Here is a 24,218-nt window from a genome sequence, read left to right as displayed (position 1 = left end):
AACTATTTTTTTCATCACACTGCTAAGAATGAATTAAACTTACAAGCGAAATTTTAATTATATGATTGATTGAGGAGATCCACCCGGAGGCAGTACTCGGCACTAAAAATGTTTAGTAATAATAAATTTAGAAATATACAATAAATACATACATGAATAAATATAATAATACTAATTAACATTTATTATATCACATAGAATGTGCAGTGTGGTGAGGTAGTGGGGTTGTCATGTCTGAAACCAGAGTAAAGTTCGAGAGTCTAGGTATAAAGAAATGGTTGGTTCAACAGTGCAAAGGTCTGGGAATGAAGCAACCCACTCCTGTTCAAATTAACTGTGTTCCTGCTATCTTAGCTGGTTTGTTTCAATTCTGTTTTCTTCTTTTTTTTTCCTTTACATTTTTTAATAAACTTAATCGGTTATAGTTTAATTTAAGACATATTTGTAGCACTAAAGCTACAATAGTTATGACGAAGAGTATTAGCTGCATCGATTTTTCTCGACAGCTCTTCTTCAAAATTCCAACTTTTAAATTTATTTCCCTTAGTTTACCTCATGCTCACCAGGTAAAGACTGTATTGGCTGTGCTAAGACAGGATCAGGGAAAACAGCTGCGTTTGCCCTTCCCATTCTTGATATATTGAGTGATGATCCATTTGGGATATTTGCTCTAGTTCTTACTCCTACAAGGTAATTCGCATGGTAACCATAGTTACGAGTGTGGTGGAATGTGGTGGAATGTGGCTTTAACCCCCCCCCCCCCCCCCCCCCCGATACGCCACTGCTGCAGACTGAAAGTTTCTGTAAAAAGACTGCTTCTTATCACGTGTATTTCAGGGAGTTAGCGTTTCAGATAAAGGACCAGTTTGTGGCGATTGGAGCACACATCAACATACGTGTTTCCACTGTCATCGGAGGTTTGTTTTTTAAAGTTTTTTTAAAATATAAGAATATCAGAGTAGAGGAAATTATCGACGAGCTGACTTTTGATACTACTGTTGATATCATTATCAAGATTTTCCGTTTATCAAATAAAAGCTTTTTTTGGGAATAGAACTTTCAGTACCTCAATCGTGTCTTGTGTCATCCTCAGTGACCATGCTTGATGCTAGATGATCACTCAAGAAAAATTCAGTCAAAGCAGTGAAATTTGGGGCGCTCAAATCTGAAAATGTGAAATGAAAAGGAAATAAAAATGTTCATTCCGGAAATACGTATAATGTCTACTATACGTGTCTATATACTATTGTATCTTCTTCTACAGGAATGGACATGTTAACACAGAGTATGGAACTGTCCAGATCACCTCACATCGTCATAGCAACACCAGGCAGACTTGCGGATCACATCAACTCGGGAGATGGTCTCAAGTTGGGCAAAGTCAAGTTTTTGGTCAGTTTTCTAGAGAATTAGTTTTTTCTTACCGCTTTTCTCTTCAGTTTTTGTGTCGTGAACAAATTTGTCTTACTGTATACATTTTCCCAGAATTAATCTGATTTTATCCAGAATATATTTTTTAAGCGTTTATTTTATCTGACGAAATTAATTAATTAAAACGAAATTATTTAATCAAAACAGGTTCTCGACGAAGCTGATCGGTTACTGGAACCATGTTTTGAATCAGATCTGGGCACCATATTCGGCTCTCTCCCCAAAAAGAGACAAACCCTCCTGTTCAGTGCAACTCTGACTGATACGATAGAACAGTTGAAATCCATGTCTGCTACTGCCCCACACGTGTACTGTGACCTTACTGATATCGCTACTGTGAGTACACGATTTAAATAGATCGTTTTGATGTAAAATAAAGTAAAGTGATGTGACTAGATGAGTAAACGTCGGGAAAAGTAAAATTCAAAATAATTCCGAATCGGGGAAGCGTACCGGTAAAGATAGTGTTTCTTAACCTCCGTGACTGCTCCGGAAGACTCAGTTCGTTCACTTTTTCGGCACGTTTCGGCCGGTCACTAAACAATATCATGTTATTTGTAAGCCGCTAAAACAATTAACCTCAAGTTTTTGCTGCGCGCACGACAGTATATCTGTGAGTTTTGTAGAAATGCGAATGTAACTAGTAAGGGGAAAAGTGGTCGATTTAAGGGTTCCGTTGGATTTGAATGTTCACAAGGATTTCTCAACGGAATATGGTAGTTAAGACCCCTACGAACATAATTAGACTTGTTGCCAATTTTGTATCTCAACAGAAACACCACTTTTACCACTTTTTACCACCTTTGTACCACCTGTCTGGTTTGCCAAATATCTTTAGTTGTGAACGTCGTAAAAGGCTGCAAATTAACCTAGAATGTTTATCTTATCAAGGAGTAAAACTTTTGTGTGAAAAATTTTTACATTGGACAATCAGCTAATTGGATAATTACCAATTAGTTAATCACCAAAAAAAGTGAAAATTTTTTATTGGCTCAAAATGATTGAAATCGTTTGAAACGCGGAGAAATGTAGTTTTTAGAAAAACTTCAAAAATTTTTCACTTAAAAATTTTTTTCGAGACTTGGAAAAAAGTTTGAAAATTTAAAAATATTTTTTTCCGCCAAAAGTGATCGAATTGCATGAAACGTGGATAAAAATGCTTTGCAGAAAAACTTCGAAGATTTTGAGATAGGGGAATACTAAAATCATCAATATTTGAAGTTGGAGTTCAGTAAATCTCGACATATTTTAGTAATTAGGAATAGCTTAGCGGAAAGGGCCGAACCTGAAAAAGGTTAACCACACAATATTAGAGTTTCATAACTAATTACAATACAGCTTTTATTCCACAAATTCCACATAAAGAAACAGCACAAAAGGACCATTTAAGATCGAACCGATTTTACCTGCTGTACTATCATTTTATTGATTTCAATGATCAAAACCTCTGTACCGTCAATCTTGCCAATCTATACCGGGTATCTGAATGTACCGGACCTCTTATTTACCTCTATAATTAGACCCAGTTGTGCAAGAAATGCGATTTCTCACAGGGGTTTCTTTTAACTGTGCACTTTTTGTCACTCTCGCAACTCGCAAGAGGCCCGGTATTATAGGGGGGTATAGGAAGCAAGTGTAAATATACCTTCCATCATCCACTGTGCCCCCACTGTGGCTTTTTTGTATTGTGAATGCGCATGCCGCTTCGTTTGCTATGCCAGATACCTCGAATAACCCCCATATGTCATTGCCAGGGTCGGGATAGAGCTGGAGATAGCATTGAAAAGTTGCTAGAAATAGCTAGATTTAGAGTAAACTGGTGGTAGCTGGGTGGTGCTAGCATGGATGTAGCAGAACGTAGCTACACGGGGTTTCATTGGAGTTGGTTATTTTAATGGCTAAAGAGTGCCGGAACTAAAGTTACTTAAGATTGCAGTTGAGGGGCAGTGTAAACCACGGTGTAGTCAGGGACACAGAGCTACAGTGCAGGAGTACTGCAAGTGCAATAGAACAGTGCAAGTGATACAGTCTGCAACAGTAAAACGCCGACGAAGCTAGACTTAGAGTGAACTGATGGAAGCTGGGTGGTGCTAAAATGGAGGTAGCAGAACGTACTACATGATGAAAACAGGAAAACTAAGGCTGGTTGAGACCTAAAAAGATGTGAATCTGTCCTGATAGATCCAGTGAAGAGCGAGTAGCGAAGAGTTTGATCACTAACCTAAAGCTCTAAAGAAGAAGAGGGCTAAAGAGACTCACTTTGATCAATCAATCTAAAAAGGGTGGGTCAGTCACTCTGTTTTCATCAGATTCTGATGAAAGGCTGTTAAGCTCAGGACGGTGATCTTAATAGGTCGGATAGCTGTACCTGGTTGCTTCCAGCCCACCCTTGTCGCTTGAAAATAAGTTCTCACCCCACCTCTTCCAAAAATGCAGTTACCAGAGCAGGAAACTCTTCTTCCTACTCTTCTTTCAACCCAAACAAAATCAGGTTCCAGCTCCTCTCCTCCTCTGCAGCCACAATCTTATCTCCTTCTTCGGCGTTTTACTGTTGCATACTGTATCACTTGCACTGTTCTTTTGCACTTGCAGTACTCCTGCACTGTAGCTCTGTGTCCCTGACTACACCGTGGTTTACACTGCCCCTCAACTGCAATCTTAAGTAACTTTAGTTCCGGCACTCTTTAGCCATTAAAATAACCAACTCCAATGAAACCCCGTGTAGCTACGTTCTGCTACATCCATGCTAGCACCACCCAGCTACCACCAGTTTACTCTAAATCTAGCTATTTCTAGCAACTTTTCAATGCTATCTCCAGCTCTATCCCGACCCTGGCAATGACATATGGGGGTTATTCGAGGTATCTGGCATAGCAAACGAAGCGGCATGCGCATTCACAATACAAAAAAGCCACAGTGGGGGCACAGTGGATGATGGAAGGTATATTTACACTTGCTTCCTATACCCCCCTATAATACCGGGCCTCTTGCGAGTTGCGAGAGTGACAAAAAGTGCACAGTTAAAAGAAACCCCTGTGAGAAATCGCATTTCTTGCACAACTGGGTCTAATTATAGAGGTAAATAAGAGGTATACCCGGTATAGATTGGCAAGATTGACGGTACGGCTGCCAGACTTTGGGGCCGAAGTGATATGATCCACCATATACGTCATCAAGTAATTAACATGCAAGCTTGAAGCTTGTGGCGTATAATTAGTGATGTGATCCATGGATTGAATATAATTGACCTAGAAATGGGCTAGATCTGGGGTAAAGTTCATATGACAACTCTGCACACAGAAGCTACAAATTAAGAAGTGAACATGTTTTAAATTGAGACAATGTATTGGCTGGTTATAAAATGTTAAATCGATTAATAATATAATACTTCAGAATACAACAAATTACTCAATATTATTACCAAAGTATTTCGCAACAGCGAACAAGTACTCAATCTTTGTTGGGTATGTCGTGTAGAAGGAACAAAGGTCGTACAGAATACTGCTGGAAATCCTCTTCTTTTTGGAAGGAGTCTTTCCAACAGCAAGCCGATCCAGATGGTAATCTGTAACAACCTGTTGCTCCTTGATAGGTTGTCCCGTCAGCAATCCAATTGTTGTATTCTGCGAGGGTGTGAAGGTTCCTGTTGGTGGCGAAGGCTATGATTCTCACATCTCGGTCAGTCTTCCCATCAAAGAGGATAAATGGTTCGTCTCTTCTCGTAGATGTGCAGCTGGGAGGAAGAACGAATTCAAGAGAAGTCTTCGACTCGGTATGTTGGGCAGATCCGGAGGCAGAAGCTCTGGCTCGTTGGACGACTTTTCCAAGGGATTCCATATTAGGTAGCGTCTGGTTTACTTCTGTTGAAGCATCAGCAAGGACTTCTGATATCAGGTTCTGAGTCGCCGACAGGGGTTGTTCTGCAGCCTTCCTCTTGAGCGTTGTAAGGAGTTCGAGTCTCTGTGGGGTAGCCAGATCTGAATCGTGGTTGTGTGGTTTACTTCCAAGGGAAAGATTGTTGTCTGTGAGAGCGAGATAGCACTTGGCAGGACATTTAAGGGATTTGTTCTTCTGGCAACGCCAAGCAGAGGAGAGGACGGTGTCATCATTTTTCTTGCGGCTGTAGATATATCCGTCAGAATCAAGCACCTGTTTACATCCTCTGAAACCGTTGAGGAACTTGGAGAAGGTAGGCATGACTGTTGATAGAATTAAATGCGATACTACTACCTTCTATCACCCAATATTTATACCTAGAACACTAGATCGGCTCACTCCCCTTGCAAGCCTTTGACACGTACGTCTCACATCCCTTGATACGAGAACCCCCTTTAGCAAGAGTTCCCGTCCCTTATGTGATCTACGAGTCGAGCAGTCAGATCATGTTTACTTCTTAATGAACAGCTATGTTGTACAGAATTGACATGTGAACTCTACCCAGTATCTAGCCTATTTCTGGGCCAATTAAATTCTACAGATGGATCACATCACTAATTATACGTCACTAATTGGTGACGTGATCTGACTCCTCTTTGGGGGCCGGATCAGTTTTCGGCCCCAAAGTCTCCCAGTGGACGGTACAGAGGTTTTGATCATTGAAATCAATAAAATGATAGTACAGCAGGTAAAATCGGTTCGATCTTAAATGGTCCTTTTGTGCTGTTTCTTTATGTGGAATTTGTGGAATAAAAGCTGTATTGTAATTAGTTATGAAACTCTAATATTGTGTGGTTAACCTTTTTCAGGTTCGGCCCTTTCCGCTAAGCTATTCCTAATTACTAAAATATGTCGAGATTTACTGAACTCCAACTTCAAATATTGATGATTTTAGTATTCCCCTATCTCAAAATCTTCGAAGTTTTTCTGCAAAGCATTTTTATCCACGTTTCATGCAATTCGATCACTTTTGGCGGAAAAAAATATTTTTAAATTTTCAAACTTTTTTCCAAGTCTCGAAAAAAATTTTTAAGTGAAAAATTTTTGAAGTTTTTCTAAAAACTACATTTCTCCGTGTTTCAAACGATTTCAATCATTTTGAGCCAATAAAAAATTTTCACTTTTTTTGGTGATTAACTAATTGGTAATTATCCAATTAGCTGATTGTCCAATGTAAAAATTTTTCACACAAAAGTTTTACTCCTTGATAAGATAAACATTCTAGGTTAATTTGCAGCCTTTTACGACGTTCACAACTAAAGATATTTGGCAAACCAGACAGGTGGTACAAAGGTGGTAAAAAGTGGTAAAAGTGGTGTTTCTGTTGAGATACAAAATTGGCAACAAGTCTAATTATGTTCGTAGGGGTCTTAACTACCATATTCCGTTGAGAAATCCTTGTGAACATTCAAATCCAACGGAATGCCACTTTTCCCCTTACTAAACGTGCGAAGTTTGATCTAAGATTTACCTACACACATGGGATAGATTTTGGGAGTTCATGAACCCGGGATAACTTTCCGACTCGAGGATATTGCATCACTGAACATTGTGCACCAGGAAGATCTAGAAGTAGCATCCATTGAATGTACAATCATGAGTCAGGGCGAGAGTTCGATGTGGGCAAACGATCAGAACATTGAAACAAAATATTAGGAGGAAAATAGAGTCATAAAAAACACAGGGCATAGACGCATATGCATAGTGTAGCCTGAACACTGACAAAAGTTACAAGTTTTTAACAAAAAAATTAATTCCCTATAACATTATCTTAAATTTTTATCTTTCTATTGGACATATTTTACATAAAAAAGTTAGCAATATTCAAGCAGTCTTTGTTCAAAAACCGTTTCCTACTGTGTGTTCACAAAATAGAGGCTGTGAACATCTATTGTCCTTTCCTTCAGGAATTTCGCCGAAACATCTGCTGAAATTGAGACATGCCAGCCATGCTGGGCCGCAACCGCCATCATTTTACCCATCACGGCTCTCATGTGAAATCGAGCACTACCCTTACCAAATCCAAGAGCCATCCACGGATCTCCTTGAACATCAACTTGTAGGTTGGAGTCTGGTAATTGGACCTCCTTGTGGATACCAGTAGGGTAGAATTGTTGTATACAGTCCTTCATAGCGGCACTAACATCAGCGGGAAAATCTAGTAGTGCCAGCCTATTCGTACCGGTCAGTGCCAGGCAAGCATATTTGCAGTTAACTGGGTTTGTAGTTTTCTGGAAGAGAATGGAGATTTGTCAGTTAGTCCACGACTAACGTCATTGCGTAGAGAGGGCTGTAACCATTCTGCTCAAAAACTTCCATAATCCGTGAAATACTTCTCGTGCAGTAATAGCTTCACTATCATTAGAACGCCAAGGATTTCCTTTAATCTTGATCTCATGGCTTCCGTAGTAATCCAGTTTTTCTTGAATAACAAGACCAGCATCAGTAATAGCCGTCTCCAAAGGCTCAAGGAGTTTGGTCGCAGTTAATCAGCCTAAACCTGTCCGATTTAGCTAGGGCCAGCATACAGAAATCCTTTGGGTCAGCAGAAAAAGTTTGATCGTATATAAAGTAGAGGGAGTCAGCAGACCCTTTCAGATTAGTTGAAGCGAGAAGCCTCCAATTAAGCGCACTCATATTCCCCACCAAGCTGCAAATTAATTTTCGAGTTTTCATTCATCTTCATGAGTCATACCCCAGCATCCACCTAAAGAAATCTCATGTAGCGTCTCACCTGCAGCTGAAACCGTCCTCAGCTCCGGATGAGCTCGGCCATGCATTTCCAACAGCTAGCATAACTGCTTGTTTTTATATGCTCATCATGATGTAGCAGGACAAGTTTGTTGTTCCGTATTGTTCCACCTGGAGCAATACAACAAATTCTAGCCCTGCCTCTGTTTTCATGAGCACTCTTTGCAAAGAACCATGTAGATTTATCATGCTGTGTCGCTAACTCACTGCTGGTAACCGGGTTGTATCCCAAGTTGTACATTTCTTCCAGGAGACGGAGAGCAAAGAACTTCCGAGAGTAGAACCTGTCCTTGCCACCTCCCTTCTCCAAATGTAAGCCTGTCTCCAACGTGGATTTTCAAAGTACCGAAGTATTCTACAAGTGCACCTCGAGTGATCCATATTTTTCTGTTATTTCCTGGTCAAGTCTTTCAAGCAATTCTCTAACTTCTGGTGTCACATTCATGATTCTTATCTTTGAGCTGGAACATATTGAGATTGCAATATAGGCATCAGGGATTTCGGTGACAGCTAGCTTGGATATTTGTCCCCCATTTAACCTAAAAGTAAAGATTTAAGTGATTTTATATATTTTAAACGTACAGTATACAGGAACCGACCGTTTTTAAGTCTATTTTAAACTGCTTCACAACTAAAATTACAAATATATACATTTATTGAGACTGATTAATATGTCAAACATCCGGAAATGTTTTGTTTAACAAAAGTCGGTTCAATTATTATGATCGCAACTACAGAGGAGAAATAAAATGTACACCTTGTTTGTTGAAGCCTATTCGTTCGTTTGTTTCTTCCACTTATCTCATGCTGTTCAACTAATAACTAACTATGTGCACTGTATATATATATATATATATATATATAATTATGTCCAGTTACAGGAGTGCTCTACCCGGGAGGGGAGCTTTATTATACAAGTAGAACAATGAGTCGGAGGTCAGCCTAACAGTCGCCGTTTTATTCGTAATATATAATATATATATATAATATTACATATCTATATATATAATATGCAAAATGCTCTACGCTCATAATATATAATATTTAGATATCATTATGTAATGTTAATGGAAGGTGGATCTGATGCGGACAATTAATCACTACAAGTTTGTGTTTAGCTGACCTCTCACTCAATTGTTAATTAGCGCAATTGGAAATAAGCGGATTCTGTCCATCTAATTGTAAAACCTTTTATCAGGTGTAATACATTAACCTTGTAAGTTATTTGATGTATAAAACTCAACAACCGCGACTCGACCGTGTAATGCAACGTATATAATACGCCGTTGAATAATCCAACCTGAGAGTACCTAAAGGCTGCATATTTGGTGAATTGTTCAGCAAAAAAAATTTGGGAAGTAAGAATGATTCAGTAGGGCCGGTCATGTATATCTTGGATCGCTTAGGTTCCACCAGGATCTGGTAGTCCTCATAAGTCTGCGGCCTCTATGTATCGTCATCTTCGAACAACTCCGTAGTCCCGTGTGAGTTTGGCATGTGAAAATTTGCAGCCTACCAGACATTGATTGGTTAACGAGGTGTCGTACGACACCTCAAGATCGGGTGGGACAGGGGGCCTGACCAGGCCCAGAACCCAATTGACTAGGTCGGTGGTAAATACGTTCTTATGGAGCATGAGGTCACGTGGACTGTGACGTCACCAGAGCTTGTTCTCCGTTTCCCGCTCATTGGACAGTCGTGAGCCTTGCATGATTGTGAATGTGGGTGTAAGTTACACTGTACTTGTAGTTTTATATCTAATTACCCACTATTATAGAAAACCGTAAATTTCATTTTCTGACAGAAGCTATGAAATTTACCAAAGATATCGACATTGTTATTAAACATATTTTGATGAACATTCCTGAAGCTGACCTAACATTGCACGAGAAAATCGATTAAACTTGGTTTCAGAGCTCAACAATTGGGGGATTCCTTAGCCCTTAAAATCCAGTTTTTATCCGATACAATCAACATGTATGATCCTGTTTATCAATTAGTACAGGTAACAATTCGCAGAAACTAAACCATCACTCCTACCTTAATCGGACCTTATTTGGACGGACATTTTAATTGACAACGCTGGAGGCCTTACGTTATCTTTATTGTCCGTTCAAATAAAGTACGTTCATTTAGGTCGTACAGTAAAAGTCCGTTGAATTTTTTTCACATTTTACACTTTGAACTTTTTGTCCAGATATGACAACTATGAGAACTTTATTGTGGCCTTAAGTTAACGAAGGAAAGGTTCTCCTTGGTCTGCAGAAGCCACAGAAAAACTCTACTAGTATATGAGGTTTTCAGGGTCACTTGGGGAATAAAGTCAGGAATTATGGCACTCAACACAGTTCATGAGTTAGTCCCCGCCAACATGACAAACTTTTTTCCAGCCTTAGCTATTACGGTATAATCGTGTTGCCTAAGGACATTGCTCGACGTTGTTATTAGTTAATATTACTCCAGGGGAGGTAATGAAACAGTGTAGGGAAAACTCCAAGTGATTAAGGTTAACCTTAAGTTGTCTAAATAGATAAAACCACTTCACGCCGCAATGGCTTGGAAAAGTTAACACTGAAAATGCTGGACCGGGTATTTAGATAAAAAAGGTTTCCAGTAAGCTACGAAATCACTGTTGGCATATGCTTGGACTCATTTCATGCACGAAAAACCATTTGATGAAGATGATATGTGTATTAGAAATGATCATGTACACCTACTTTGTCATTTTTACTGCTGAACGACTGCATTCTTACTTTACTGTATAAAAAATGGATTTAAAACTAATTTGCTGAAAATAAAAAACGTCAAAAAATGAAAACAATTCGGAATTTTTGATGGTTTTGAATACCTTCTAGCGTTCATATTAATGTCCGTTATAATTATGTCCGATCATTTAATCTACGTCAATTAAGGGTAGGATAAGGTATGTGAATACTCTCTTTTTAAAACCTTTCATACAGTGGGATGCTCGGGGTTCACGCAGGTAATTTTCACTAGGAGTTACCGGGAAGAAACAGTTTTATATCGGACTCTCACAATTAGTACACTGCTATTTGCAGATAAGAGAATTGGGCAATTTGCGTTTAGTATGTAATCAAAAATCTTTTCGTTTTTTAAACCAATTTTCGTTTAGTAAGTGTTTTGCGATTCCTCAATCTTGATTACCTTAAGATAGGAGGGGGGGTGGGTCTTGATTACTGGGGGGGGGGGGGGGGGGGGGGGGACGGGGGGCAAGCAAGAGGGATTGGCTGGGGATGGGGTGACGGGGGGACTGCGGAGGGAGCGGGGGGCGGGGAGTGGGGGCGGGCGGCGCGGCTGCGGGGTGTAGTGGGGAAGGAAGGGGGGGGGGGGGCAGGCGGGAGCTGGCGGGGGAGGCTAAAGGGGTGGGGGGGCCGAGAACGGGAGGGCGGCACCGGCGCGCCGGCGGGTTCATCCCTTTCTACGGGGGTGGTGCAGTGTTGCGCATTGCGAGCGTCTTTGGTCTCGTTTTTTCTCGATTTTGTTTTTTTTTTTTATTGGTGCCCGTGTGCATTTCTTCTTGTGTTCTTTATGTTTTTTTTTTTTTTTTTGTTTTCGGTTTTGTTTTCTTGTCTGCGGAATTGAAACACCCCGACGTGGCGGGGGGGGCGGGCGAGGCTTGGGAGCGCGCGGGCGAGGGGGATTAGGGGGCACGGGGTGGGGGGGGGGCAGGGGGGGGGTTCGGAGGCGGGAGGGGAGAGCGAGGAGGGGACGAGCGGGGGCCGGGCCGCGCGGGGGGTGGGAGGGGGGGTCCTCTGGGAGGGCGGCAAAGTGGGGGGGGGCGAGGGGACTGATGGGTGGGGAAAGTGGCGGGGGACGGGGGCTAGGGGGTGCGGGGTGCGTGGGGTCCGCGGAGGGGCGTAACCGGGGTACCCGGTAGGGGGGTGGGGGCGGGGGCGGGACGTGGGGTGGGGGGCGCGCGGGGGGGGCTCTTCTGGTGGGGCCGGGGTCGTGTGGGGGGCAGGGGGGTAGGGTTCTATGTCCCCCCACCTCGGGTGGGGCACGGGGGGCTGAGCGGAGGGGGGTTGGGGGTGCGGGGGATATGAGGGGGGGGGCGGGGGGGGCAGGGGGCGGGAGGGGGTGAGCGGGGAGGGGAGGGGGCGGGGCGTCTTATATGCCAGCAGGGCATGGGGCGGGGGCGGGCTCGGGGGGGGGGACCCCGGACGGGAACAGACGCGAGGGGGGGGGGGAGTGACGGGGGGGTGGAGGGGGAGGGCGGGCAAGCAAGCGTACCTGGGGGGGCTGGTGCGGGGTCGGGCGGGCTCAGTGGTGTCGTCGGCCGCTTTGGCGGAAACACGTCGGGGGGGGTACGTGTACAGAGGGCCATGCTGGGCGCGCATAGGAGGGGGCGGGGGGGGGGATGGGGGGGGCTCAGGAGGGGAGAGGGGCGCGGGTTCTGGATCAGGATGCAAGGGGGGGGGGCGCCTGGGTGGGTTCGGGCACGGGGGGACGGGGGGCGGGGGGGGGCTTCCGCGGGAGGGGTGTTGGGGGGACGATGGGGGGCATTTGGTGTCGTTTGGTGGGGGGCGATGTTCTTATGGGCGCCAGTGCAAACTTCAACAGCCCCACTACCGGGGGGGGGGGGGTGGGGGGGGGGGGGGAGGGTCGGGGGGCGGGGGAACGCACTGCAGGCCGAGGGGGTTGGGGGGCGTGGGGTCGGATGGGCGGTGGAGGTGGGGGCCTCATGCGGGCGAGGCGAGGCCGGCGCGCGGAGGGGTGGGAGGGGCGGCTGGGGGGGGGGGGGGACAGCGATGGGGGGGGCTCGGGGCTGGAGGGGCTGGGGGGGGGCTCGGGGCTAGTACGCTTTCAGAGATTTGCCCGCTGGTGGGGGGGCGGCGGTATTCCAAGGTGTGCTGGTGGGGGGGGCGTGGGGTCGTCCGACGATCGTGCGCTGGGGCGGACATAGTCCTCCGAGGTCGCGGGGTATGGGTTTTGTGGGCCGGGGCGATTCCAGGGGCAGGCACGGTGGGTCGAGGAGGGCAAGGCGGGGGCTAGGGGGGCGGGGCGGGTGAGGGGAGGCGGCGGGGGGGGGGGAGATTGAGAGGAGAGGGGGGGCGAGGGGTTCGGGGGGGGAGGGGGGAGGGGGCGGGGGGGCCACGGGGGACGGGGAAGCGGGGGGCGGGGCGGCTAGGGGGGGGTGGGTGGGGTGGGCGCGAGGGGGAAGAGGCGGGAGGGCCGGGGGACGGGGCGGGGGGGGGTACTGAGGGAGGTCGGTGCTATGTTAGGAGAATGATTGCGGGGAGGGGGGGGGGGGAAGAAGACCAATTTGGGGGGAGGGCAGGGCGGGTGGAGGGCATTAGGGGGCTACCTTAAAGGGTGGAGGCGACCAGGTGGGGGGAGCGGGGTGGGACCATGTGGGAGGGGAGAAGTGGGACATTGGTGAGTGCGGGGGGGAGGAGGGGGGTACGAAGGGGAGGAGGGCTGGGAGGCAGGAGGGGTGGCGCGCACGGGGGTGTCTGGGGCTGAGGGGGCGGGGGAGGCGGGGGGGGGGGGGGAGGAGCGGCTTGGGCTGTAGTTGGTGGGGGGCGGGGCGAGGGAGGGGGGGGGGAGGACCGGGGGGAGGGCGAGGGGAGTGGGGAGGGGGGGGCGGGACCGATGGAGGTGGAGCTGGGGGGGGAAGGGGGGGAAGGGAGGGGCGGGGTGCGGGGTGGGGAGGGAGGGGGGGGTGGGGGGGACCCTATGAAAGGTTTATAGCGGGCCAGTATGGGGGGGCGGTACGTACGGGGAGGGGGGGGGTCGTGGGGTCGGCATCGTGAGGTATCACTTTACCGGTCGTTTCTGCTAGAACCGGGGGGGTTGGTTCCGGTTGGGTGGGGGGCGGCGGGGGGATGGGTGGGCGAGTCAGGGGGGCATCGCCTTCACGTGCAAACGATACAGGGGGGAGGGGCGGGAGTTCCTTGGAGAGGTGCGATTAAGGGTTCATTGTGCCTCGTTGGGGTGTGTTTGGTGGTTGGGGGGGTTGGGGGGGCGTCGGGACTCACCGGGGGGCAACTAAGGGGGCCTGGGAAAAAAACAGGGGGGGGGGGAGGGGGGGGGGCGGCCGGGGCGATACAGACTCGGGGGGGGTTATGGGTGGGTCTGGTTGGTGGAGGGGATTCGTGCGGGGGGATGGGTTCCTAGTATGTACCTACCGGGGGGTCGGAGCGGATGAGGAGTGGTGGTGTGGGCCTGGTGGGAGCGGGAGGAGGTGAGAGTTGGGACGTGGGAGGGTCCATGTCACTGGTCGGTCAGGGCGGGTGTAGGGCCGGGACTGGGCGAGGACAGACCTGAACACAGGCGGTAAGCAGCCCAACCCGGGGCGGAGCAAGGATAGGCGGAGAGGCGCGGGGCGGTAGGGGATGCCCGTCGACAGCTCTGGGGGGGCCGGGGGGAGGGCGGGGGGAGGCGGAAGAGGGCGAGGGACACCACTGTGGGGATAAAGGGAGGCGCGGGAGGGGGGAGGAGCGGCCGGGGGGGGAGGGGGCAATAAGGCGGGGGGTGCGGGGAGGGGGGAGCAGGGGGAGGGGGGGGGTTAGTCAGGGGGAGTGGGGGGGGGAGCGGGGAGGGGGGGGGTGGGGGGGGGGGGGGGCGGAGTGGAGGGGTCGCGAGGATGGGGAGGGGCCGGGTGGGGAGGCGGGGGCAGTGGGGCGAGGGCGGGGGGTGGGAGAGTGCGGGGGGGGGGGGGGGGTGGGGGAGGGGGAAGGAGAGGGGGGGGGGGGCGGATTGGTCGGTGGACGTGGCTTGGGGTGCGGGGCCGTGGAGGGGATGTGGCGCGGGGGAGAGAGGGTCGTGAAGGGAGGTGGAGGCGGGGCAGGGACGGCGGCGCAGGGGAGGGGGGCTGAGAGCGGGGGCGGGGAATGGGGCGGGGGGGGGGAGGCCATGGGGGGCACGGTGGGGGGAGGGGGGACCGCGAGGAGGGAGGGGGGGCGGCGGGGGGGAGGGGGACCAGGCGGTGTAGAACGGGGGGGGGTGGACTGACGCGGGCGCCAGGCGCGGGTGGCCAGGAGAGGGGGGGGGGGGGCGGGGGAGGGCGGGGTGGGGGAGGGAAGCGGGGGGGGGGAGCCGTACCGCTGCATCCTCCCGGGAAGAGGGAGGGCGTTGGGGGGTCCGGGGCCGGCAAAGGGGGGGGGGGGCGCCCAGGGGGGGGGTGGGACGGGGAGGGTTGGGGGGAGAGGAGGGCGGGAGCGCAGGGGGGGGCAGGTGTGGGGCAACGTGGGAAGGTGGTGGGGTTGGGTGGGCGGGGGGGGGGGGCTGGGGGGGTTTTTGCTTTCTTTTTTTTATTGTCTCGTTTTTTTTCTTTCGTCGCCCCCACAGACTTTTTCTTTTGTCTCTTAGCTGCCGCCGTTTTTTTTCTTTCTTTTTTTCGAGTCAAACCTGATTACGTATTATAAGGGGTGGGGGGGGGGGTTTTTCGGTCTTGATTACGGTTGATTACGGAGGGGGGGGGGGGGGGAGGGAGCCTATCGGGTTTTTTTTTTTTTTTTTAAAAATTGCAAAATATTGCTTTCGTACTATGTGAACGCACCCCTTTCATAGTACCAATCTTTATTGAAAATGACAACATAATAGAAGAGTATTAAAATATTTTTCTAAACATCAAATGTCAATAAGTTCCGCGCCGATTATTGTCCTTTGAACCAGCTACTGCTAGTATACTAGTTCGCCAATACAAATGATAAAACAAGTAAGTAAATTTGGATAATTTACATTTTTGAATTAAAAGGTTCTATACTGCGGTCGGCTGCTTGTAATGTAATATATTTGAGTGTTGAGGATTAAGATTCATATTTCATTGTGCTATGTTTTGTAGAAACAATAAATAGTACGTTTCGTATACAAAACTAATTTAAAAATAAAAAATTGTTAACGGTTGAACTTAAAACTGTTCTGTATTGCGGTCGGCTGCTGCAATGTAATATAGGAGTACTTGAGTATTGAGAGCTTATATTATATGCTATTGTATAAAAAATGGATCTAAAGGTCATTAGCTGGTATACAAAAACTTCAAAGAAATGAAAAAAAATTCAGACTTTTTGATGGTTTTGAATGATTCTAGCGTTCACTATTAATGATCCGTTCATAATAATGCCGTTCATTATATGTCGTCCAATACCGGTCGTTAAGGTACATTGCATTCTTATTTAACGGGTCGATTTCGGAGTGGACAATAATCGTCGTGATGGATACGTCATGTGTTCATGACTTCATTAATAAGCAATCAAGTGACAGGAGCGGAAAGGTCAAAGGAAATCGCGGCACTTACAGAATTGCGATTTTCCTCATTCCCTGCGTCAAATCGCGATTTTTGACGTTTGCCGAGGACAACAAAGATCTTCGCGCCATATTTGCGATTACTTCCAGGTCTCTGAGGGGCCCTCATTTGCGCATTCTCCTTAAATCCGAGGGGCCAAATATCACGTTCTTTTATAATTATATGGATATACTAATCACATCCACAGCCTTCCGATGGTAGGTAGGACCGAAAAAGTATTTTCGGCTCATAATGCTCAGGGAAGCGTGAAACTTGAACAAAAGTAGTTTCCAGAAAAACTTTGAAATAATTTGGATTTAGATAATGTCGGTCTGTGTCATTCTCGATAGGTACAATTAAGGATTAGCAAAGTGCCTCAAGAGGTAAGTTACTCTCCTTATTTTCTTTAATAAACTAACTTTATAATAATTCTTACGCAATAATTATTAATAATTTTCTTTTCACTGAAGGCCGCACAGACCTTACTATCATACACACAAACCAACTAGTAATTTTCATTACCCTAATCCTATGAACCAGTGCATTCCCTAATTCATAATTCGGTGTAACAACATCATGAAGAAGGTCTGTTTAGATTGATCTTAACACTTAAGATTATTAATATAGATGCTAGTGTTTTGCCTGACGTGCCTGTCGCTCCCTAATTATCTATACTAACAAGGATGTTAACGAAGTTTATGAATTAGCTCGCAACTTCGCGGCGATTTTGCTAGTGTGACTTGTCGCGGCGCCGCGATTTTTGGCCCAAATATCGCGCTTTTCTTTTGTCCTTGCGAAGAGGCGGTTGCTTTAAATCAATGGTATACGTTATTTTTTGTGATTCGACCCTGTTGAAACGTTATCACACTTAGTACTGCATATGTATTGAGGTTAGCTACACAATATGAAGATCCGTAAAGAAAATTGTTACTTGTTAATAATTAATCAAACAGCGATCATAATGATTGATTGTTAATCGATAAAAAATTGGATTTTAAGGTATAACTATTATGAAGCATTGCTGAGCTCTAGAATAACCAAGTTAGATCGATTTCTCGTGGCAATTTTAGGTCAGCTTCAGGAATGTTCATCAAAATCAGTTTATAAACAATGTCGATTTTTGGTAAATTTCTAGCTTTTCTTGTCAGAAAATAATTTTACGGGTTCTCTAATAGGGGGTAATTAAGATATAAAATACAGTACCGTGTACTTACACCCACATTCACAAGCAAAAACGGAGGGAACAAGCTCTGGTGACGTCACAGTCACGTGGATCACAGTCATGTGACCTCAGGGTCTATAATAACGTTACCACAGGACTCAATCAATTGGGTTCTGGCCTGGTCCAGCCCATGTCACCCGATTTGAGGTGACGTACGACACCTTCGTTAACCCATCAAATGTCTGGAAGCTGCAAATTTTCACATGCCAAACTCACCAAGGGTCTTACGGAGTTGTGCGAGATGACGAGATATAGAGGCCGCAGAAATTATGAGGACTACAGTTCCTGGGTGGAAACCTAAGCGATCCAAGATATCATGACAGGCCCTAAGATCTCAGGTAAAATTAGTAAATTAACCAGAAAATTAGTAAATTAACAAGTTCTTTTTCAAGTGCAGATTGTTCAATAGGCGGCTGTTCGAGGAGTAAATGTTGGGTAGGACCCGTCAAACAATGTGCGAGGTGGTCACTTAAATGTATACGCAGTGCTCTACAATAAATACGTCTGGATCTGCAATCTGCATGGAACCACGTTACTCAAGCTGCTTTCATTTTCAAATTAATTCTAAATGCCACCACCTCTATCGACTTCAGGATGACAATTTCTGAAGTCGTATTCGATATTATCTTAATATTATATTGTGGAAGAATGGCAAATATTCGAACAATATCATCATTAAAGTCAACAAAATCTATTATCGAATTGATTTGGGGTCAAAGAGCGGACCAAACAAGGGTTGGAAATATTTCGGGCAGCTGGATTGCAATGGCTAATTCCTAATATTTTTGACAAACGATTAAACTAGTGATTATTTTTTCGTCACGTCATAAAAATTCAATCATCCACTGGTCCACTGTCATTTTTGTTTTGAAATTCGAAAGATTTCGAAACAAAACGTTAGAAAGTTTTTATCTGACCTTTAAACCAGCGAACACACAATAAAGACAAAACAACCAATACTTCGATAGTAGAGAGATGTGATGTTTATAGAAACAACGACCCCTCCACCCCCCCCCATCCTTGTTCAACCATCCTTATTGTTAAGGTCGGACTGTACATACAATAATCCTGTCATGAGCTGTTACAATACGTGACTCCTGTCATAAGTGTCTACAACATACGTACTCCTGGTAATGGGTAGAATCCTTCCCCTTTTTTAAACTTTTAAAGTATTTCAATACTTCCAGGATTATCGTTACCAAGACACGACGGGAGTGTAATATTTGAGGCACTTAGTCAGGGGTGTGTGACCACTGCTTCTTACATCACTATTCACAAGTAGGACTTTAAGTAGATATTATATTTATACAATCAATATATTGACTAAAGGCTTTAGTTATTCGGGGTCATGTGCTAAAACTTCTACTTCGCTGTTAAGCTATGAGCTAATTATACAAACGTTATGGTTCATTAAAGTAACCATGTACATTGTACATTGTACATAAGATTTTCTATTTCTACTCATGGCAGTATTTCTTATCGATATGGTGATCAACCTTTTAATAATCAAATCAAGTCCTTTTCTTAAATTTATTTACGTTATTCACGTTATTACTACTAATAAACTTTATTTCGCAAACCAAATTCATTATTAATCAAGCCCAACTAAAACTAAAATTGCACAGTATGGTGAACGCCATGATAGACACATTCGGAACGGAGGATCAGAGAGCGAAATACTGTTCTGAGTTGAGTACAATGGAGAAGTTAGCGTCTTACTGTCTCACTGAACCGGGTTCCGGGAGTGATGCTGCTGCTCTCGTTACTAAAGCTACTACTGACGGTTTATTTCCTCTTGGAAATATTTTTTTTCGAGTTTAATTGCACGCTTCGCAAATTCTAAGTATTAAAGTGGGCAACGTCTGAAAATTGCAAAGCTGGTAGCGATGGTAATGCTACAATTGACTGATATTGATATCTACATTCTACAGGATCCAAATACATAGTGAACGGATCAAAATCGTTTATATCGGGTGCTGGAGTTACAGATTTGCTTGTTGTCATGCTGAGGACGGGAGGGAAAGGCCCTAAAGGTAAGACAGAACTCTGCCACTTTTTAGTGCAGATTCGATTACGCGGCTCCAGATTTCACAGTTGATCTGAGCAGCGCAACCTAACCTAGAGCGGAGCAGTTTACCAGTATGATATCTCGTGATCAGGACATCTGCTCAAACAGCAAATACTCTTGAAATAAAAACTATTAAGAAAAGTTGGCGCTCATCATATGAAATCCGAAAATGTATTTCAAAATTTAATTCTTTTCCAATATTAATAACTTAATTGGTCAGAGTGCTAATCTATGTTTACCTGCTGGAATGTGTGCTAATTCCTGAACAATGAACATGTCTCCTCAGGAGTGTCAGCTCTCATAATTGACACGGCCACTCCTGGGATATCATACGGACAGAAAGAAAAGAAGGTACTACAACAGAAAATCATAATGCATTAGTAAAATATCTTTCCAAATGATTACGCTAGTGTAATTTTGACACAATAGCTATGTCTAAAACTGGTTACGCTGGTTACGATCAAAAAATTGATTACGTAATATTTGAACGACCCCTAATATAATGATTAATTATTTTTAATAATTTATAATAATTATAGATCAAATAAAGATATTCCCCAGATAGGGTGGAACAATCAGCCAACTTGTGTTGTAAACTTTGACGATGTAGAGGTACCGTGTGAAAACTTACTGGGAGCGGAGGGACAGGGCTTCAACCTTGCTATGCATGGTTTAAACGGGGGCCGCATCAACATTGCTTCCTGCAGTCTAGGTAAGTTGGTGCCCGTATAGTTTAAGCTTTTTCGGGTCAATGTTTGTTTTATTATTTTAAAATATGAGAAATTTTAAGATTGAAATATTTTAAGGTTTCGTAACTTTCAGCTGGAGTCTCTCACTCTAACTGAATATTACAGGTGCTGCACAGCAGTGTTTAGAGGACGTTTTACACTATACTAACGACCGTAAAGCTTTCAACCAGCCTCTCAACGCTAACCAACACGTTCAGTTTAAACTGGCGGAGATGGCCACCGAGCTCACCACCGCGCGGCTCATTGTTAGACAGGTGCGGGGAACTACACTCAACTTTTGCTAAATAGCGATTATTACATCGTCATAGCTTTCTCAAATAACCCAAGTTTACTTCCTCGATTGTTTGTTTTTATTCGACTCTATCCCAGGCAGCTAAATCTCTGGACTCGAAGGAACCCAACGCAGTAGCCTTGTGCGCTATGTGTAAGCTGTACGCTACAGAGCGACTTTTCAAGGTTTTTTACATTCTCAAACAAATTGGACAAACGTTGAGTTTTAGTTTCCTCGACATTCCCAAATCCTACTTGTATTATTAGTATTACTAATCATGTGATACCCTAAACCTCGTAATAACATTATCATCCCTGCATTCCCTACATTCCCTACATTCCCTACATAATAGGGTAAAGCACATAATTTTGTCATTTTTTGGCAATTTTCCGACTGCCTGATATAAACCATGGGTTTTAACCTCGTCTGAAATTCCGATTTAGATGAAACCTCCACCATGTTATAGTAGACAGTCTAGGCAAGTTCTAACACAAAAATGATCGAAATTGCTGGGGTTGAAGATGTTCAAAAAAATTATTTTGAAAAAATGACAAAATTAGGTGACTTTACTTAATTTTGTCACCCCGAACCTAATTTTGTCACTTGAAGATTGTGCAAAAATTAACCGTTTCTCGGTATTTTAGACTACCTGGATGCATCATTCGAGCGCTTTTTTACCAACATTGACCTCAAAAATCCCAAAGATATGATGTTTTCATAGTTTTGTAGCTTGATGAAAAGATGACACTTTTTGGGTATCTAATCTTAGAAAATAGCCCCCAAATGCCCCTGAAACCACTGGCATCTTGAAAACTTTCTATGAAGCATGAATCAATATTGGTTACTGATTCACGAAACTATATTTACCAATAGCTCTTTAAAACCCAGAATTACAGTATATTTCTCGGCGAAAATATGCTATTATAAGTGTTTAAATGCTATTATAAGTGCCTTATAGATATCCTATGGGCAAAAAAACTTCAGAATAGTTGTATAAGGCCATTTTCAACACAATCTGTGATTTACAAGAAATTTGAGAAAGGTCGATTTTTTTGACAAAATTGGGTACTTTTGGCAAAATCGAACCTAATTTTGTCACCCTCTGTAACTTGAACAATAATTGCGCTAGAGACTTGAAAATTTGTACGTATACTTCTGCTGTAGAAGATATTTGAAATATGCAATGGCATGAAGCTAGCTCAATTACTTTTGAAATAGCAATAAATCAAAATTTTGAAAATTCCTTAAGAAAACTTTAAGGATCTTATTTATTTTTCGGGTTAACAGTTTCGCCTTCATTTTTGACACAGATGCAAAAGAGCTAGAAACTTAAACTTTGTAGGAGCAGTTTCAGCAAAGTCTAAGCTTTCTTTTTATACACAAACCTTTTCTTTCAAGCTGAAATTCCGAGCCGAGGCAGTTTTTCAGAGCAAAATGACAAAATTAGGTACCCTGACAAAATTACGTGCCTTACCCTATTCCCTATACCTCTTATATTTAGGAAGTTTTTCTCTGTACAATATACAACGACCGCCCTCGTGCATAGTAATGCGGGTGGAAATGCGAACGTGCACGTGCAATGGATATTGACATGGGATTATGATCAGTTTTGTTGGTATTACGTTGTATACAATGCAAGTTACATTTTAATGGCTTGTATCTTCGGTTGGGATGGATATTTTTTGATGCGATAAAACTGACTTTCAAAGTACACTGTTAGTATAACATTACCTACATTACCTACATTACCTACATTACCTACATTACCTACATTCCTAATACCTGCAGGTGTGTGATGACGCTTTACAGCTGCACGGTGGTTACGGTTACCTGAAGTCCTATCCGGTTCAGCAGTTCTGGAGGGACTCGCGCGTTCACAGAATATTAGAGGGAACAAGCGAGGTAAGAGAAATTGTAATATTCAAGTAGTAAAGTATAGTTGGTAGCATCGTGAATAAACTCAGTTTATTCACGATGCTACCAACTACTTAACCCGGAAATCTAACATTGATCAAAACTTTATTATAAAGTTTGGATCAAGGTTAGACTTCCGAGTTATGAACCTTCTTTTCTGGGAGATGAGTCGACAGATTCAGCAAACAAATTTAAGAAATTGCAATTGTATTGGAGACTCCAGATCCAATGAAGTCTGAAATCGTTTAAATGTAATTCTATAAATCCACTTTATATAATTAAGGCAAATCATGTAAGTGTAACGATTTATAATAAATCGTTACCTACATGATTTGCCTTAATTATATGTTATTTAATAAAACAAATATTAATAAAACAAATATTTATTTTATTATTATAATGTAGGTAATGAAATTATTAATTATTATAATTATTATTGTTTACCACGATACCTTTAATTAACTACCCGATATTATCCCAGAACTATTAAAACTATTCCAGGTGATGCACATGCTGGTAGCTAGAGACCTCCTTAAACATCTCTAATGATCAGATCCTCATTTACCTGTGACCCATGTGACCATTGTGTGACCTGTCCTCTGCTCGTCAATTAATAGGAAAAATAAGAATAGCTCTGAACTCTTCTTTTGCTCCCGAAAATCACAAATTTTTCAATAAAAAACTTAGGTGATTTTCTATTTTCGTTAACTCTAGTTGTAAGTTTGAGCATGCTTTCGATTCATCAGATAGGTTAGTTAGAAGAGAAAATTATAAAATGTAAATATTGATATGCTTTGTTAATACTTTTCGGTTTATATTGATTATTGCTATAATAACATTGTTGTTTAATACGCACATTTATATAGATGCGTGTTAAGTTGGTCATCTGTTTAATCAAAATGCGAAACTGGGCCCTCCAACACCTGCTGAGAAAATTTTTACAACATGATTTTCTTTGTTTGGTCAATAAAGTTACATTGACAATCATCTTTGCTCGATATACTGAAAATATGAAGGGTTTTTACGCTTATCTAAATTATTAAGCTTTCTGTCAGTTTTTACGTAACTTTATCTTATATTTATTTAGATTTTGTTTCTACAATTAATGATAAAAATGTTTTATTTTGATTAGACGTTTTGGGTGTAATTCTGGACCACATCTTTTATAGGGCACTGAACTCTGAGGAAATTTCAAGCTTTCTGATTTTTCTCATATTATTAGCTTAGTTTGATACGCGGACACCGTGACTAGACTGGCAATCACATATTCATAATTCACAGTTCCACCCTTGACAGACACGATAAATAACTAATTTCAGCCGATATCTTGCTTCACCTAACCATTGGCATTGGCCATGCGGGCTATTAATATATCGCGTCAGTATACGTGATACGTGACGTGTTTGTTACTGCAAGCGCAAAGCCGGTTTGGTTAGAGCAAATATCTCACCAGGGGAGCATTTTAATGTTTAACTCTATATCATGTGGGCCGGGGTGATTCGGAATCAGTGTTCAAAAATACATTGATTCAGGTTGGTTTCAGCTGTCTGGGGCCCTTCTAGAAAAATCTCGATGATCGAGTGTAGATTGATTTTGTATCACGTCGTGACCCCCATACCATTGTCATT

The 24,218-nt window shown here is 44.0% G+C and overlaps 2 protein-coding genes across 2 annotated transcripts; both read left to right on the top strand.

The window, feature by feature from the left end:
- The first annotated feature begins 196 nt into the window (after positions 1-196).
- On the top strand, positions 197-1,788 carry LOC134824539 (probable ATP-dependent RNA helicase DDX49). Its single transcript, XM_063836447.1, has 5 exons — positions 197-357; positions 567-690; positions 838-917; positions 1,265-1,392; positions 1,579-1,788. The coding sequence occupies exons 1-5, from the start codon at positions 231-233 to the stop codon at positions 1,786-1,788; spliced, it is 669 nt and encodes a 222-aa protein (XP_063692517.1). The 5' UTR covers positions 197-230.
- Positions 1,789-18,780: 16,992 nt separating this feature from the next.
- Positions 18,781-23,706, top strand: LOC134823973 (isobutyryl-CoA dehydrogenase, mitochondrial-like). Its single transcript, XM_063835572.1, has 9 exons — positions 18,781-18,866; positions 19,214-19,371; positions 19,520-19,621; positions 19,943-20,007; positions 20,218-20,368; positions 20,511-20,659; positions 20,775-20,861; positions 22,465-22,578; positions 23,092-23,706. The coding sequence occupies exons 2-9, from the start codon at positions 19,215-19,217 to the stop codon at positions 23,134-23,136; spliced, it is 870 nt and encodes a 289-aa protein (XP_063691642.1). The 5' UTR covers positions 18,781-18,866; position 19,214; the 3' UTR covers positions 23,137-23,706.
- The last annotated feature ends 512 nt before the right edge of the window (positions 23,707-24,218 follow it).

This window comes from Bolinopsis microptera, chromosome 12 (assembly GCF_026151205.1).
Source record: "Bolinopsis microptera isolate Bmic1 chromosome 12, MBARI_Bmic_1.0, whole genome shotgun sequence".
Classification (NCBI taxonomy): Eukaryota; Metazoa; Ctenophora; class Tentaculata; order Lobata; family Bolinopsidae; genus Bolinopsis; species Bolinopsis microptera.
Note: the sequence above shows the minus strand (reverse complement) of the source record. Positions and strands in the feature narration are given on the sequence as shown.